Source organism: Megalobrama amblycephala, linkage group LG21 (assembly GCF_018812025.1).
Source record: "Megalobrama amblycephala isolate DHTTF-2021 linkage group LG21, ASM1881202v1, whole genome shotgun sequence".
NCBI classification, from domain to species: domain Eukaryota; kingdom Metazoa; phylum Chordata; class Actinopteri; order Cypriniformes; family Xenocyprididae; genus Megalobrama; species Megalobrama amblycephala.
In genome coordinates, this window is record NC_063064.1 from 599,041 (window position 1) to 617,183 (window position 18,143).

The 18,143-nt window shown below is 40.0% G+C and overlaps 3 protein-coding genes across 3 annotated transcripts; 2 read left to right on the forward strand and 1 right to left on the reverse strand.

Moving 5' to 3' along the window:
* The first annotated feature begins 212 nt into the window (after positions 1–212).
* Positions 213–4,278, forward strand: rpl29 (ribosomal protein L29). The gene is made up of 4 exons (XM_048172999.1): positions 213–353; positions 641–690; positions 835–899; positions 4,045–4,278. Exons 2-4 carry the CDS (start codon positions 654–656, stop codon positions 4,144–4,146), a joined length of 204 nt encoding a protein of 67 aa, XP_048028956.1. The 5' UTR covers positions 213–353; positions 641–653; the 3' UTR covers positions 4,147–4,278.
* Positions 4,279–6,018: 1,740 nt separating this feature from the next.
* On the reverse strand, positions 6,019–16,092 carry mybl2b (v-myb avian myeloblastosis viral oncogene homolog-like 2b). Its single transcript, XM_048172993.1, has 15 exons — positions 15,857–16,092; positions 15,171–15,267; positions 14,710–14,781; positions 14,519–14,611; positions 13,060–13,280; positions 12,360–12,492; positions 12,198–12,254; positions 10,977–11,168; positions 10,579–10,851; positions 9,603–9,745; positions 9,415–9,514; positions 9,174–9,284; positions 7,538–7,654; positions 7,308–7,457; positions 6,019–6,735 (listed from the first exon to the last, which is right to left on the reverse strand). The coding sequence occupies exons 1-15, from the start codon at positions 15,874–15,876 to the stop codon at positions 6,607–6,609; spliced, it is 1,908 nt and encodes a 635-aa protein (XP_048028950.1). The 5' UTR covers positions 15,877–16,092; the 3' UTR covers positions 6,019–6,606.
* Positions 16,093–16,824: 732 nt separating this feature from the next.
* si:ch73-303b9.1 lies at positions 16,825–17,834 on the forward strand. Its single transcript, XM_048172998.1, has 3 exons — positions 16,825–16,981; positions 17,084–17,669; positions 17,739–17,834. Exons 1-2 carry the CDS (start codon positions 16,957–16,959, stop codon positions 17,650–17,652), a joined length of 594 nt encoding a protein of 197 aa, XP_048028955.1. The 5' UTR covers positions 16,825–16,956; the 3' UTR covers positions 17,653–17,669; positions 17,739–17,834.
* The last annotated feature ends 309 nt before the right edge of the window (positions 17,835–18,143 follow it).

Sequence of the window (18,143 nt, forward strand, 5' to 3'; positions counted from 1 at the left end):
ACACTACTGCCAGCCAGCGGGACATTAAAGAGGAAGTGTTTGTCTGAGCTCACAGCAAGGGAACGATTATAACTTTGCGAGGGAACGCAAAACATCTTTGCGAGGGATTTTTTTCCACCACCACGTAAAATTTCCTTCCTTCCCATTTTTTTTTCTACCACCATATCCCTTTAGGGGCTCCGTAGGATTCCACAGTATTCACATTTAAACGTGAAATAAAATTATGAGTGTGTTTGTTTACATGTGTGAACGATATGATTTGCCGCAGTTCACATCCGGTGACGGGGACTTTTATCTCCCACAATGCCCTGCTCTCTCTCTCTCTTCCGGTTGTCGTCCGCTTCGTGTGGCAGGTACTGAGCTTGTGTCCGTGTCGAAATGAAATCTGAATTAATCCTCATAAAGTGTGAAGCGTTATTGTGAGATGAGTTCAGTATCGTGTCCAGAGACACTCGATGAGCAGCGCGAGAGCAGTATTGATCCCGCGCGCCGCTCATTATTGAGTTTTTGATCTGTTAGCATGATGCTAATGCTCCGAGTGACTCTTTATTAATATAAACATTAAATCAGTTCAGAGTCTGAGAGCAGCTGATGTCCTGCAGGTCTGATTTACTAACTCTTTCATCTGTTGTTTTATCAGACAGTGATCAGAAATGGCCAAGTCGAAGAACCACACCACACACAACCAGTGTAAGTGTCCGTGTGTGTGTGTGTGTGTGTGTGTGTGTGTGTGTGTGTGTGTGTGTGTGTGTTTGTTTTAATAACTGTTTTAATGGCATTTAATGTGTGTTTGTGATGCTGTGAGTGTTAATGATATTTAATGTGTGTTTGCAGCTCGTAAGTGGCACAGAAACGGCATCAAGAAGCCTCGCTCTCAGCGCTACGAGTCTCTCAAAGGGGTAAGACACTTCCTGCGATTGTCTTCATCATCATCATCATCATCTGTGTCTTCAGTGTGTGTCTGATGTTAGAGCTGCTCTCCATCAGTGTTAGTCCTGATGTTTGAAATGGGGAACAGAGAGTAATGTCAGTCTGTTAGAAGCGTCAGTGTTCCTGCAGATCATGGCGCTTGCAACACCGCGGTCACGGGTTCGAATCCCCGGCAGTGCATGAAGTAATTTTAAAGAATGAATCATTGAATGCAGGATAAACGGATTTGAGTGTCTGTTGATGCTCCGCGTGTTTAAAATGAGACGCTCACCTGTGAAAGCGACACATTTGCTTTGATTAGAAACTAATGGAAAATATAAACTGTTTGAAAGGCATGAAGAGCACATTAGTGATCACTGACCAATGGGAGACGACATGCTGCTAATCTCCGCCCATTTAATGGTTTGTTCTAATGGTGTTTGATGTTTATCAACACTGACTCTCAGCGGTCAGTTCTGATCCAGTTACAGAGCGAGACGTGATACTCTATTGAATTCTGCAGTGCTTGTGGATTATATTTAAAATGAGACGTTTGATCTGAAACCATGAATTCCTTGGTGAAAAAAGTACATTTCAATAATATACTTAAAGTGTTTTCTTGCACTAATTTTGTACTTGATATACTAAAAATTCTTCTTTAGTACTGCTTAAGATAATCTTAAGAACATCTAAGTGTACTCAACTGTGCTATTTTGAGATGGCATGAAATATGAACTAAAATGTACTTTTAATATAATCTTTGTATTAAAAAAATAAATTACCTCCACTTGTACACTATGGGTTCAAATGTACAGTAAGTAGTATCTAAATATATTTTTTTAAATACAGGGATAGTATATTAACAGCACATTTTAGTTCATATTTCATGCCGTCTCAATAGCACAGTTTAGTACACTTAGATGTTCTTAAGATGATCTTAAGTACTAAAGAAGAATTTTTAGTATATCAAGTACAAAATTAGTGCACGAAAATAGAGCACTTTAAGTACATTATAGAAGTGTACTTTTTTCACCAGGGTTCACAATCACATCTGTAAAGTGTAAGTGCTGTCGATTGACACGCTTCTCAAATCTGTTCAATTACTATTCACAAGTTGATTTCAATTGAGTTTCGGTTATTAGGTACAGAACTGTTCCTTTTTATTTTTTTTTTATATATATATATATATATATATATATATATATATATCAACTTTCAATGAAATAGTTTTTCTGCTCAACAGCATATAAAGGGTGACTGCGATAGTCATTTTCATTAGATTTATTCAAACACTGAATATTGAAGAGCAGATTAAGACATGATTCACTTCAGTCAGTCCTTCTGAATCTTCTGACGTTCATGTTGATTTGCTGCTGTAACTAGCGGTAAAGAGGAAGAGATGATCGTTCAGGCCACATTAAAGAGCCACAAACACATTTACTGACTGAAATTAGTGATGAACCTGACAGAATCTGAAAGCTGAGACCGTCTCGTGTCAAGTGACGGATCGCTGGAGTTGAACCGATCATCTCTTCCTCTTCACTGCTGCTTGCAGCACCAAATCAACATGAACATCAGAAGGAATGTTGAAAGATTCAGAACGACTGACCGACATGAATCATGTCTCACGTAATCCATCAATCAGTGTTTCAGCCGCAGGAAAGACGTCAATAAAACCTCAGAAAAGACTTTCAATGACCATGAAGTTGGTTGGAAAAATAACTCAAGAGGAGCGTTTGAATAAATATATGCTCTATATTATATATTTACTCAACCTGTTCTTCAGAATTTAATGTTTAAATAAATCAAGCATGAAAAAGTTTCCTCGTTCCCTCTGTAGTTTACACCTTTATTTGAGGTTTTTCCTTGAGAAACATGAACCTGATGTGTGTCCAGTATTGAATCACAAGCTTCAAATCCGCCCTAAAACTGTAGCAGTTTTTATTTGAGAATGGAAGATTCCTCAGATCGAGCTCGACTTCCTGTGATGCTCCAGTGATGATCTGCTCCGGTCGAGCGGATCTGAGGCGCTCTGTTACAGCGTCTGAAATACACGTTGAGTTTGTAAGGGTCACACGCTCGACCGGTCAGCTCATGGTTCATGGCTGTAGTGTGAGGACTTCCTCAGCTCCAGCTTCAGTCTGTTAGTGTTGGTTCAGCTTTAAAGGTGCCGTAGAACATCTTTTCACTAGATGTAATATAAGTCTAAGGTGTCCCCTGAATGTGTCTGTGAAGTTTCAGCTCAAAATACCCCATAGATTTTTATTTTTTTTTAACTGCCTATTTTGGGGCATCATTAAATATGCGGCGATTCAGGCTGCGGCCCCTTTAAATTCTCCTGCTCCCCGCCCCGGAGCTCGCGACTGCCTTAAACAGCATAAACAAAGTTTCAGCTAATATAACCCTCAAATGGATCTTTACAAAGTGTTCGTCATGCAGCATGTCTAATCGTGAGTATAGTATTTATTTGGATGTTTACATTAGATTCTGAATGAGTTTGATAGTGCTCCGTGGCTAAAGCTAACATTACACACTGTTGGAGAGATTTATAAAGAATGAAGTTGTGTTTATGCATTATACAGACTGCAAGTGTTTAATAATGAAAATAGCGACGGCTCTTGTCTCTGCGAATACAGTAATAAACGATGGTAACTTTAACCACATTTAACAGTACATTAGCAACATGCTAACGAAACATTTAGAAAGACAATTTACAAATATCACTAAAAGTATCATGATATCATGGATCATGTCAGTTATTATTGCTCCATCTGCCATTTTTCGCTGTTGTTCTTGCTTGCTTACCTAGTCTGATGATTCAGCTGTGCACAGATCCAGACGTTAATACTGGCTGCCCTTGTCTAATGCCTTGAACATGGGCTGGCATATGCAAATATTGGGGGTGTACATATTAATGATTACGACTGTTACGTAACAGTCGGTGTTATGTTGAGATTCGCCTGTTCTTCGGAGGTCTTTTAAACAAATGAGATTTATATAAGAAGGAGGAAACAATGGAGTTTGAGACTCACTGTACGTCATTTCCATGTACTGAACTCTTGTTATTCAACTATGCCAAGGTAAATTCAATTTTTCATTCTAGGGCACCTTTAATGCCTGTGTTTCCTGTTACAGGTGGATCCCAAGTTTCTGAGGAACATGCGCTTTGCCAAGAAACACAACAAGAAGGGGGCGAGGACTATCGCTAGGAAAGCAGCAGCGGCGGCGACGAAATAGATGAAGGCCGCTGAGTGACCGGTGTACAGACGTTCTCCAGAAGGACTTTATACCAAACACAATAAAGCCATGCTTTGAGAACATCCTGTCTGTCTCGCTCTCGTAACTTCATAAAACTTATTAAAACTTAAATATGTTTGTCACTGTTTCTTTTTGTCAATATACATGTGTATATTTTTATTTTGCTCTTGATCAGTTTAACTGTTGCAGTAGATATTCAGCCTTTCAGTACAGGGAAGTAAAAAGATTTTAGCACCATAAAATCCTTCGAACAGCTGTCAGTATCCAACAAAGTGAAAATGGAGTGTGTTTCTCTCAAATAAAAGCGGTGGAAGTGACCCACATGACTCTTCTTCATACACACACTGACTGAAACCCTGTTTGGAGACTGTTGATGATCCAATCCTATTTTGCTTTGAAAAACTGGCACAAAAGATGATTATCTGAGAGTAAAACATGGGATTTATAAATCCAGATGAAACTTTATGAACACAATGATTTTGTGTTCTCAGGAAAGTTCAGCGTAGCGTTCGCTCACAAACATTTGACTGGTTCCTCTCAAGATTGTGCCAATGTAGTTTACAAATAGTGATAAACACTTCAAATAAATTTTTGTTTGATATTTACGATTTGGGGATTATTTTATGGCTCCAAAATCTCTTTATTTACTTTACAGTAAGTTACTGAAAGGCAAAATATGCCTAATGCCTGCTTCTAATTTATTACTTTAACAGTTAAACTAATCAAGAGCAAAAAATTAAATGTGTGTGTGTGTATATTATCTGATTCAAATGTATTTCTTGACCATTTTTAAAGTTGTTTGTTCTTGAAATCCACCCTTCTGATGGGATCAGTATAATCCAGATTTTCTCTCAATCTTACTAAAAAGTTTTGAACACAAACTGATGATCTGATCCAGATCAAAACCAAGATTGGATTTTGTGATCTAATCTGAATTCAGAATCCTTTTTTTCCTTTTGAACAACCCATTTTCAGGATTTGATCCAATCCGGTGGCTGAAATCCGATCCGATTACTTTTGAACAACTGGCCCTCGGATATTAAGCTTTTCAGTACGGTAAAATATAAAAGATTTTGGTAACATAAAGTAATCCCTCAAACAGCTGTCAATATCAAACAAAAATAATATATTTAGCTTTCACTTTTTTATTTGCTGTATATAAACCGCATTGGCAGATTAATCAGAGATGAACCGGTCGTAAGAAACTCCTAACAATCACATTACATGTATGTATTTGTTTGTTTTTGTTGTGGGTCACATGAGGTGCTACAGAAACCCTGAAGGGAGGGAGGAAAAACTACTTGCTTTCCATTGAATCTTTAGCAAATGAGCTCAAAAGCTTTGAAATATAATTTTTCTTCCATCTCATATTTGTTCCTTTAGTGCCTCCAAATGGATGTTAGTTTAAAGGAAAGTGAAAATGGAAGAGGGTGTGTGTTTCTCTTCAAATAAAAGCAGTTAAAGTGACACACACCGACTCTTCTTCATATAGACACACTGAATGAAACCGTTTGGAGCTGCTGATCCAGATCTGATCTGAACAGGTGTATCTGGATCCTAATTTGAAAAACTGGCACAGAAGTAAGATGGATTATCTGATCCTGGAGAGCAAAACATGGGATTTCTGAGGAGAATATTGTTATATATGATGTATTCTATGTAACTTTGGTCAGTTTAAATGTTGTATATAAACTTTACATGCTCATCACAGTTTCCCTCCAAACTCAAGTTTCAGAACGTGTAACAGAGCTGCTGTATTTCTAGTTCAGCTATTTCAGTTTTCCTGAAATTTAGTTATTCTGAACAAAGTTACTGAACAAAGTTTAGTTATTCCACAAATATACAGCGTTAGCATCGAAACAGTCAACAACTGTTTTATTTTTCTCATAGCATACAATAATCTACTTTTTTTTTTAAAGAAAAAACATCATGTTTCTATGCACACTGAATTAAGGCCTCATCACATGACTTCCGAGCTCCTAAAAGTTATTTTACAAAACTTCAACATGTATAATACTTTCCTAACAGCAGGAAAAACTGTCAACCTATTTTTTTTGTTAATACACAAACTGTACATACAGCTGGTGCGTCACATGACCTCTCGCAGACGTCTACTTGTCCTTAAAGAAACGCAGAAAATGTCAACAGATAGTGAGATCCCTGAATATATATTTCCCCAGCTTGGCATTTAAAATGTTTACACATGTTCGCTGCCACATCGATAACGGGTCGACAACACATAAATAAAACAAAAGAGCAACACTTATTATACAGGGTTAATGAAGTAAAATGGAGTTCTGAATGCACTAATAAGCCACAGGAAACGGGACGAGAGCATTATCAGAAAGAGTCTATTCTGGAACAGTAATTGGGTTCATATTCATACACAAATTTTCCACATTATGTTTTATAAACAAAACCGAAGCGGCTGCGCTGGGATCAGGAGAGGATGAGGGCTCGGTTCGGGGCGTGACACTTTAAAGAGCGGAGGTACCGTCGGGCTTTCTCCGTCATGATCAGCTGGTCTTTTGTCCGTCCACAGACGACAGTTTCCCAGGCTGGAGACATCTATCAGACGAGGAAAAACAATTAGCAGTGGTCTAATTATTTATCATCATCGTTACAGCATATATTACACTTCAGTGGAAATTTAACAACTGTTTAATGCCTATTTTTATATTAACACAGTTAAAGTGCCCTCTTATGCTGTTTTAAAGGTTTCTAATGTTGTTTCTCGTCTCCTACAACAGGTTCACATTCATCCAAGATCAAAAACACTTTAATTCTCTCATAATATCCACTGCAGCATCAGCTCTTTTCTCTCAGTGTCTGAAACGCTTCCATCAAGGATTCGGTCTCTCTAAACCCCGCCTTTCTGAGAGCTGCTCTGCTGTGATTGGTCAGAAACCAAACGCTCATTATCATAACTGAATCTCAGCTCTTGATTCGCAGTGATACGAACAGTAACGACGGCGTCGGTTTCACCGTATCAATCTCAGCGGAAAACAGCGTCTTCTCGACATGAACGACACGAACCAAACTCTTCCAGTCTCAGATACAACGGTGTTGTGACAGTCTTATCACTACATACAATGTGCAAGAATTATAAGAACTAATGTTCTGTAAATGACATCACTCACAGGAAGTGGAGGAGTCATCTTCAGCGTCTGCGGCGCAGGTTTGGAGGGAATCCCGCTCTCATTCGGTCCCAGAATAAATCCCTGATCCAGCAGGTTCTCCTCCTTCACGGCACAGGACGTCTCGAGAGGGAGCGACCGCACGGTTTGAGCCTGCAAAGTCAAAACAACACTCGCTCTATAATCTGTTCAGGAACACCGGGCAAACGCCACGCATCCGTCCGGTTCTGTACCTTCTGATGCGCTCGGACCGTGTGTTTGATCTGCTGCTTTCGGGCAGAAACCGTCTCGCTGCAGTCGATGACATCGAGAGCCAGAGATTTACGCACTTTCTTCATGGGAGGACGATACTGTGAAAGGAGACAAACACAACTCAAGACAACAGCAAACAAGTAATATTGATCTTACTGATCTGGTCGTTTCACGTCTGCAGATTTCTAAGAGCTCGAAATGATCATGTGATGAACAAAATCTGATGAATAAAATAAGAAATAAGAACATCGGTCCACCTTCAGATCGTACTTCATGTGTCTTTTGACTGAAAAGTATTTTTATAGAAACAAGAAAAACCTTTATATTGTAAGTAACATTTCAGGATGAACGCTGACTGGACTGAAGCAGCTCAGGTTTACTCCATTCACATGTGAGTCTCAAATATGATCATCATCTTTTGAGGAAGGTTTATTTGTTCATCTCTCAATCATCATCATCATCACAGGTGTAGCGCAGTGTGTTTTGCTCCCCACAATAAAAAAGTGATCATAAAACTAAGCATTGAAATATCATCTTACTAAGACATATTTTTGGCAGATAGAGTGTGAGATGTTTCCTCATTCAGGCGGTGCCGATTCATGGAAAAGATGCACTTCACTTGTTTCATTACTGGATGAATCAGTGTTTTTGAACGAATCTCTTGAATGAATGATTCAATGACAAATACTCAGTACTTCTGTGATAATCTGAATTATTGTGAGACAGAAATAATGATCCTGTGTTTGAAAAGGCTGTTTGTGAAGCTGTTTCATATCTATACGTGACTGACTGCTCTGGATCAGAACAGATCTGAATGTCGCTGTGATCGGACTCGTCAAAGCTGTAACAGAGCCGAATCGCTGTTATTTATGAATAAGATCACATGCGTGTCTGAGTCGAGTTCACCATCTTTTAATGATTCATCGTGCAGCTGTAGTCTGTAGCACCAGAGAAAGTTAACGTACAGCCCTGGGAAATATTCATTTTCATTAATTTTACAGTGCACTTTTAGGGGATAGTTCAATATTCAGCCATCAGTTACTCACACTAGTGTCGTTCTAATCCCATGAACCCTTCTTTCTTTTTTGGACCAGGACACACTCGTCCATATGAACAGCAACTGCTTCAAGCTTTTACAGTGGCTGAAGTATCACAGAATGATCTGATGTGACCGTGTCATATAATCACAATATATATAATTGAATGAAAATCCTGCCCTTGGCTGCTCGACTCGCTGTTCACGCGACTCTATTAGTGCCGCGGTTCACTCCGACTCGCTCAGAAAAATCAGAAACTCCATGTACTTCCTTCTCTGAGGTGAATATATCCGTCGTGTTCGTCACAAGAAGTTACTGCGTTCACATCTGCTGATGGATGATTAATTCATATTATGGACGAGCGCGAGCGGGACATTTTTTTAGAAACTCTCCTTTTGTGGTCCAAAAAAAGAAAGGAGGGCGTACGGCATTAGAACAACAGCAGGGTGAGGGAATGATGGGTTGATACTGAATTAGGGTGAACTGTCCCTTTAAGAGATGCATTAATGGCACAGTGTGTCTTTATACAGTAATAACCTGGAAACTGTGTTCGTTCATGACAGTCTCTTTCCTCTCTTACCACTTGTTTGCGTTTCTTCTCAGTAGGAGTTTCATCTTCTACGATCAACTCAATTCCGGCTTCGCTGCGCAACACTTCTTTAAGGTCCTCCTCCAAATTTGGTGTCGGAGGCTTAAGAAAACCAAACCAAAGACACAAAACACTTTGTTTTCTTCATCTCAAAGCATCAAAACTAGAATATCAAACAGGAGGTCAACCTTCAGCTTCAGTTTTAACCTCAGTTATTAGAAGATGGTCTCACCAGTGGCCGCAGAGGGCCGTATTTCTCCATGGCGTTCTTAAACGGAGTGGGCGTACGGGGCGTCGTGTCCAGATCAGACTTGTGATTTGGTGTGATAAACCTACAGGGGGGGAAACAGAGGTTTATCAGTGACACAGGAAGTCAAATGATCTGAATCCAGCGGTGTGTGAAGGAACGCAGAGCCGTACAGAGAGTTTTCCTTCTGCGTGAGCGGGGTTTTGTCCCGGTGCAGCGGGGTCGTGACCACGGCCTTCTGGCTGCACACCGGCGTGGAGGTCAGAGACGGATTCTCCAGGTCCAGCGTGTCCTGCTTGGTCCACATGTTGAGGAACTGTGAAAACATTAAGATAATATTTGAGGCTATTTTACAGAAAAGAAATATGAAATGAACGCAGTGTCACTGAAGCGCTGAATAAACACAAGCCTTTCTGAATCAAAACAGTCTTCTGCAGACTTAAGACCTGCTCAAATACAGTTAATATCATGTGGGCTATGATAACGTTCAAACCATAACATGACATTTAAAGTACTTTATATTTAAAATAATACAGGGTTTTGACAAAGTTTAATGAAATGTTAAACCTCACATTTTAGCCTTTAAACCATTTATTAAAGAAAAGGGATGAGTCAAAATCATAAATGATTATATATTTTTGTTCTTATATTGGTCAATATTTGCCATTTTTTATCAGCATTGTTGTGTTTCAGTTTGGCTGATGTGACTTTTATCTTGACCCTGATCATCTGAGCTCCTATGTGTGTTTTTTGTAGGCCAAAACCCCAGAAACGGGTACAATTTTAGCACTTCTGGTACCATCGTCCTGAAGTCAATGTGTTTTTGAATGGGTTTTTTGTTGAATAACTGAAATGAGGTCAGCGCTGAACACAATCTAACAAGGTGACCGTGGTGTAGTTGATTTATAGCCAACGTTTAGATTTTCACTTCTGCTGATTGTATTTAAGCTTCAAAATTCATAAAAGTTGTCATTTGTGAAGATGATCATGAACAAAATGTGTAAAAATCTTTTGTATTTGATCCAATGAAAACATCTTATCGTGTTTTTGTGGATTCGGCCTACAGAAACACAGCGATCTGTTCTCCGTCTTCACTATTTTATGGTCTCCATTTAACATTTTTAATTCCTTGGTTTGTGAAGAGCGCACCTGTGAGGGAGAGAAGGGCAGGATCTTGACCGGCGTGCTCTTCGGGGTCATGGAGTCGTTGGGGTCGGGCGAGAGGGCGATGCGGCGGCGGCTGCGGCGGCTCAGGATGGACGGGGGCGTGGCTCCGCCGGGGGAGATGGGGATGAGCTCTCCTTTGCTGCCCTTGCTGAGCTCCTGCAGGGCGCTTCCCTCCAGACGGAACTGCAGCAGCTCGGAGCTCTGGCTCTCCTCCGGCAGCTCAAAGTCCGACATCGTACACCAGCCCTCCAGATCCTCCGGGAACAAACCAGGATTATGGTCACTCACTGTGCTGCTCAAACAGCGGCGATATTCGCTTCACCCGTGACTGTCATGATGTGGCTCACGCTATAATATGTAGTTTTCAGGGCCTAACTCACCCCGTCCATCAGCTCCATCACCTCCTTCAGGGTCGGGGCCGCTGACGGAGACAGGAATCCGGAGCTGTCCATCACCCAGGTGGACACGTTAGAGTCTCCGCCTTCACTTTTGGGGGTTGTAGGAGCTTTTGGTGTCTTGGGAGAAGCAGTTTTCTGTGGCGCAGTGGTGACCTTCTCATGTGCTTCAGGATCCTGTAAGTCATGAATATATATATATGCTTGTTTGTTAAATCAGGGTTTGAACAGAGTAACCCTAAAACTGACTGTGTGTATATACAGTACAGTCCAAAAGTTTGGAACCACTAAGATTTTTAATGTTTTTAAAAGAAGTTTCGTCTGCTCACCAAGGCTACATTTATTTAATTAAAAATACAGTAAAAAACAGTAATATTGTGAAATATTATTACAATTTAAAATAACTGTTTTCTATTTGAATATATTTGACAAAGTAATTTATTCCTGTGATGCAAAGCTGAATTTTCAGCATCATTACTCCAGTCTTCAGTGTCACATGATCCTTCAGAAATCATTCTGATATGCTGATCTGTACAATTGTACAAAATATTTGTGTACAATATTTTTTTTCAGGATTATTTGATGAATAGAAAGTTTAAAAGAACAGTGTTTATCTGAAATCTAATCTTTTGTAACATTATAAATGTCTTTACTGCCACTTTTGATTGATTTAATGCATCCTTGCTGAATAAAAGTATTCATTTCTTTAATTTCTTTTCAAAAAATAAAAATAAAAATTCTTACTGACCCCAAACTTTTGAACGGTAGTGTATAATGCTACAGAAGCTTTGTATTTCAGATAAATGCTGTTCTTTTGAACTTTCTATTCATCAAGGAATCCTGAAAAAAAAGTACACAACTGTTTTCAACATTGAAAATAATCATAAATGTTTCTTGAGCAGCAGATCAGCATATTAGAATGATTTCTGAAGGATCATGTGACACTGAAGACTGGAGTAACGATGCTGAAAATTCAGCTTTGATCACAGGAATAAATTACTTTGTGAAATATATTCAAATAGAAAACAGTTATTTTAAATTGTAATAATATTTCACAATATTACTGTTTTTACTGTATTTTTAATTAAATAAATGTAGCCTTGGTGAGCAGACGAAACTTCTTTTAAAAACATTAAAAATCTTAGTGGTTCCAAACTTTTGGACTGTACTGTATATCTTTTTAAGACTGTGTTTTCATGTTTATACCCGCTTTAAGACTTCTCCTGGCAGTCCCTCACTGGCTCCGTCATAGCAGAACTCCACCTGCGCACACACACACACACACACACACACACACACACACACACACGTTAAACTCAAACCTCATCAGCGGTTAATGATGTCAGTCAGAATCACGGCTGACCGCACCTGCTGCTGGCCGGTCTCGTCGCTGTCGGTCTGCTGGAGCTCGTGAAGCGTCGTGTCCACACCGGTGTAATAACCCGTCTCCACCTTACGCTTGATGGTGGAGTTCCAGTGGTTTTTCACCGCATTGTCTGTTCTGAGAAACAAACGTGCAGAAATACACAGAACTTTAATCAGAGTCTCACCCTTCATGATTTACACTCAGCAAGTAAACGGCCTTTTAGTGTAATAGCAAAAACATCCAGCTTTAGGCCGGTGATTTTTATAAAGGAAAAATAAGAATACCTTTTTATGTTCTTAGTAATATTTCAAGATGAACACTTACTGCACTGAAGCAACCTGGGCTTACTTTATTATCCAAATCATGAGTGTATTTGTTTCAATATGGTGTATTTGTTCATCTCTCAATCATCATTTGTTCATTAAACTAAGCATTTAAATATCATTCTACTAAGACATTATTGGTAGATAATGATCTGCATCATCTGCACTCATTTGATTATATTTTTGCTCAGTTTGAGCCTCTGAATGGTGTTTCTATATTCTCACTATATGAGCCATAAAAGCCTGACGGATCACATGATACTCAACAAAACACAAAGGTTTTTCTTGTCATGTCAGGTTTTACAGGGTTAAAAGCCAAGCCGTCGACGAGTCATTCAGACCGTCTATTCCGATTATGAAAATAGATCAAATCTGAGACCTTCCGGGCAGCAGTTTGGCGATCTCCGCCCAGCGGTTTCCCAGCACGCAGTGAGCCTTGTAGATGACGAGATCTTCCTCCGGAGTCCACGAGCACTTCTTGACGTCTGGGTTGAGGTGGTTGTGCCAGCGTTCCCGGCACTGCTTTCCCAGACGGCCCTTCAGGTGTTTGGCCACCATCGCCCACTGCTTGCTGCCGTACTTCTTCACCAGCTCAATCACCTGACGGAGCAACACAGTCAAGCAGGGCTTAAACACAGGTCCACCAACACACTTCTACGGCTACTCTGATTGGTCAGGATTACTGGTGAAGAAATTGCCATGTGGGTTTCCATTGGTAATATTTACACTTCAAGAGGATAAAGGATGATGTGTGACCTCAAACATGACTCGCTGAAACACAGCAGTAGCCTAAGGTCAGCCACAAGAGCGGAGCTTCTCCCTGATAACTCGTGCTCCTCCTCATAACATGTGAAGACTGACGGAAGGAAAACCAGCGACGGTGAATCAGGAACAGCAAAACGGTCAGTTTTTCAGTTCACTTCATTATATCATGTTTTTACCTGAGATTTCAGTGGATGTCAAGGCTGATAATGTTTGCGCTGATATTTCTCTTTTAACCCTTTCAGTTTGCTGTATATTTATTTATTCATTTGTTTATAACTGTACTTGTGTCCTACATTATGAAAATATATTCCTTTAACTTCAGATGTTATTTATATTACAGGTTATTTATTTTGTTTTTGTTTGATCTCAGAAGGTCATGTGGTGTTCTTGATGCGGTGATGAAAACACTGACAGCTTTGATGTTCCCGGTCAAAAATTATATTATTGATATTATTATCATCATCACCAAATATTGGATTCAATCTTTCTGTCAACTTGTTTACAATTTCTTTTTGGATCTGACTGATCCGAGCTCATGCTCTTAAGGTTCTGAGTGAAAAAAAGTGGATAATTTACCAATATTCAACAAAATATGGACATTTTTTGTGTGCTTTAATGTTTAACTAGGAAGTTTGTTTTTAAACGCTTTTATTTTGCACAAAATCACATTTGTGTTCCCAGTCAAAGACGATTACTGAGGCGTAGAATCAGTTCATAAAGAAACACTAATCCTGTCCTATCTGAAAGAGAACGAAAAGATTGAATCCAGTAACTGGTGATAATACAGCATACGATTTTTAAGTTATTTTTTGTCATTTTTGACCACAAGTGTAACAAAAATCCCCAAAAAAGTACAAAAATTAACCCAAAAATGTTGGGAAGCAGTTATTCGCTATGTGAGCAAACTCAGTTTGTCCAATGTGATAACATTAACATTTTCAGGAAACAGAAAATCCTCTTCAGGTCAAAATGACCCGAACACAATATTAAACGTTCACTATTATGGTTCAGTATTTCTCCTGCGGCTCATCGACTAATGGCTTAAATCTTTAGTCGGAGTTGATGAAACACACCTTCTCGTCCTCCTCTTTGGTCCAGGGTCCTTTGACCAGATCCGGATCCAGAACTTTGAACCAGCGATGCTGACACTGATGCTCCGATCGGCTCTTCATGATGAAACAACAGACATGTTTAATGGAGACATTAATGTGGAGATGAATAAATGTTTGACAGAGTCTCTCATCATCGAGGTGAACACACTTACAGGTAAAAAGCCAGCGATGTATTTCCAGTCATTTGGTCCGACGTTCAGCACCAGTTTCCGCAGCTTATCATCCTGGAAAACCCAATATAAGCTTTATTTTCAACAAAGTTCTTTGGGATTGAAGCTGAATAAACCATGAGACAGTAAACGGGTGCATTTATCCTCTCATCAGATCAAACAACCAAAACATTCACGCATTAAAAAGTACAAGAATCACAGGAATCGAGCGAGTCTTTCATTCACATATAAACACGAGTGTAAACGTTAGCCTTTGGAAGGACATGAGGGTGATTTCTGGGTGAACTGTAGCTCTGTAAAACATGATGTTTCAGGCGTATAACATCAGTCTCTTGACTGTTATGAATAATCTCATCTTTAGGTGATGTATAATGTTGTTTTTACTGTCTATGACTTCAGCAATATAAGACCAAGAGATGTCTTTGATCACATGATCACTGTACCTCCTCCTGCGTCCACTTCACCTTCACTTTCCCACAATCCTTCTGGTCAGCGACATCAGAGTCTGTGTCCTGACACATGGCCTCCTCCTCTTCCTCACTGCTCACACACACACACACACACACACACACACACACACACACACACACTCATTAAGGGCTGGGAAACATCTCTGTCTACAGATCAGCAAACACTGGCAGCTGTGTGTTGATCTTCACATCAGATAATGTTCATCATCGACAGGTTTGAACATCTCAGCGTCATTTCTGACTAAACATCAGCGATAATAAATAATAAAGTCATAATTTCATCACTCTAGATAGAATAATGCGAATGTAAAGCATCAGCTTTCTCAATCTACTGGCTGATATCCTCAATAAATGTCATCCACATCTCTCAGTTCTTATATAAACGCACACATTACAGTGGTTTGTGTTATTATTAACATTATATTACAGTGGTTTGTGTTATTATTAACATTATAAACACAGTCTGACTGAAATCTGGTCAGTTTCGCCGCGCGAGTGTCTCTTTGTGCTCTTATATTATTATATTATATTCGACATCATTCATGTCAACGATCTCTACAGTCACACTCATTGTGTTTAATGATCTCTGCTGCTCATTTTCTTGCCCTAAAGTAAAACTCTATTACACAAAACACGAGAATGATAAACTCTGTACTTACCCGCGCGCCCACCACGACATTTCCCTAAAGTTTGATTTAAACACACCAATAAAACACACTTCACGAGCACACAGTGAGCGCCACACACACACGCAAAAACATCTGTGATGTTAATGAGACAGATGATCAAATAAAGTAAACTCTTTCATTAAACAGCGCCGGATAAACATCAGCTCCTGCGCGCCCAAGTTTCTATCTCGCGCTTCTTTTTCTTAGCCATTCCCGCGAGTGACGTCACAGACACACACTGCGCGCGCACCTCCCTAAGCACAGGACGCAGTGCGTGCGCGCTCGGGAACACATGGACGCGCTTCTCTTTTGATGTAAATCAAAATTTGTCAGAAACATCTACTGTATGTAATTGTTTCGAATATATTGCAGTTATTAATATATAAACCTCTGATAATTTGTTTAAAACCGAAACATACTGTCCAAAATATATGTTAGGAAAGAGTAATTCCATTAACTATGGTTAGGTGTAGGGAACAACTTTACAATGTGTTTAATTAAAATAAACATTCATGACTAAATTAGTTTTTGGTCGTTCGTATTTTTTATTTTTTTTTTCACGTTGCAAATTACTAAGAGCTCAAGGAGTAAACTAATTTCTGTTCCTCATCATTTATCTTCGATTATAACATCTTTCATATTTTACTATAACAATAAAAAATTGCGTATTTGGACGTGTTTGAAGAATTTCGCTATTGAAAATATCATTTTTGTTTTATTAAATTTAATTTTATTCATTTTATGTATTAAAATTATTTGAATAAAGATTAGTTCATTCTGCTGAATGAGTCAGTAAAATGAGCCGATCAGGGATTTTCACAATAAAACCCGCCCAAAAACTCAAAACTAGCCCAATCGCGCTTCAAGGGGGGGTAAAATCCGTGTTTTTGGGATTCTTCTGGTAAAATTCAGGGGCTAAATATCGTTATTTGGGGTCGCAGTGTTAAACTAGCCCAATCCCGCAGGAAAACGCTAGACTTGGCAACACTGCGATCCCTAAAGCAGCCAGTAGATGGAGAACTGCTCATTAATGGCCCAATCAAGCACAGCTATAAATACAAGCTGAATCTAATCAACTCCACACTTTCCTAATGGATTCAGGACGGGATAGACCTGGTGAAGTCCTAATACATATATATTCAAAAATACACTCATTTTGATGTTTTAAATGAAGTCTAACAGAGCTTTCTCAGCAGTAACACAATGTTTGTTCTGCAGAGCTGACCGTGAGCGGCGAGGGCCCGTCCATGTCTGACTTTGACAGAGGGTTCTGTACGGACCAGAGTCTGTCCCTGTCAGCGGTGTCAGTCGACGGGTTCCTGAGGCCCAGTAAAGGCGTTGTGCTGGAGTACTCGGAGCCCAACCCGTGTCTGAACTACTCCAGCCTCTTATCACCTTTAGTTGCCCTCAACAAGAACGTTCTCTCTCCAGGAAACGCCTTGAGCTCGGCGCTGAGCAGCCCGGTGGAAGGAAAGTCCTCCACGCCCTACGAGAGAGTCTGGCTTCAGAAGCCCGTCCTGGCCAGCTCGCTGGACCTGTCCTGCGTGGACCTGACCGCCACCCACCCCTCATGGGAGGTGTCCCTCGTGAAGGCCATAGTCGAGAGCCCCAAGTCATGTCTGGAGTCCTCATGGAGTCCCATCAACCCACCGGCGCCTCCTGAGATCTCGCAGCGGATGTCTTCAGAGGAGCTCCAGCGCTCGTGGAGGGAGACGGTCTGGCAGGGATCGGCTCCGGCAGTCCCAGATCTCCGAGAGGAACTGAGCTCATCCAACTTGGCCATGTGATGGACACCCTGTTTTAGGTATAGTAACACTCATCCTTGAGAAACATCTAAATGTAGATCGTTCTGACCTTCTGCTCTGTTTCACAGATGATGTGATGAACGCACCTGTGATTGTGTAAATATATTTGTACTATTAATGTGTTTCTAGAATGTTTTTCATCAAAAAATAAAGTGTTGAAGTTATAAAGAGTCTGCTGAAGATGATCAGTGTTGGGTGAGTGAGATTCACACTGCTAAAGGGAAACTGTGTCCGTTTACCACATCGGCCTACAAGTGACACATCTTTAAAAAGGCCAAAATATGTCAGGAAAAGTTATTATTTTGAATATATTTATGGGTCTCGCATGTTTAAGATTGTACCATAAAGTGTTATAAAACCGTGATCTGAACAGCTGCCGCACATCAACTATCACCTCCTGTGTGAGGAACATGTGACTTGTCACCCAGCGTTTAGCTTCAGGTGATTGGCTCACATCAACATGCCAATAAAAC

What these genes read in the sequence shown, in the direction of transcription:
- rpl29 (XM_048172999.1), top strand. Translation starts at nt 654, where the DNA reads ATGGCCAAGTCGAAGAACCACACCACACACAACCAGT. An exon ending in CCACACCACACACAACCAGT is followed by an intron (nt 691 to 834) that starts GTAAGTGTCCGT and finishes GTGTGTTTGCAG; the next exon opens with CTCGTAAGTGGCACAGAAAC. An exon ending in GCTACGAGTCTCTCAAAGGG is followed by an intron (nt 900 to 4,044) that starts GTAAGACACTTC and finishes TTCCTGTTACAG; the next exon opens with GTGGATCCCAAGTTTCTGAG.
- mybl2b (XM_048172993.1), bottom strand. Translation starts at nt 15,876, where the DNA reads ATGTCGTGGTGGGCGCGCGG. An exon ending in CAGGAGAAGTCTTAAAGCGG is followed by an intron (nt 11,169 to 12,197) that starts GTATAAACATGA and finishes CATGACTTACAG; the next exon opens with GATCCTGAAGCACATGAGAA. An exon ending in ACGCAGAAGGAAAACTCTCT is followed by an intron (nt 9,515 to 9,602) that starts GTACGGCTCTGC and finishes CCCCCCCTGTAG; the next exon opens with GTTTATCACACCAAATCACA.
- si:ch73-303b9.1 (XM_048172998.1), top strand. Translation starts at nt 16,957, where the DNA reads ATGGATTCAGGACGGGATAGACCTG. An exon ending in TTCAGGACGGGATAGACCTG is followed by an intron (nt 16,982 to 17,083) that starts GTGAAGTCCTAA and finishes TTTGTTCTGCAG; the next exon opens with AGCTGACCGTGAGCGGCGAG.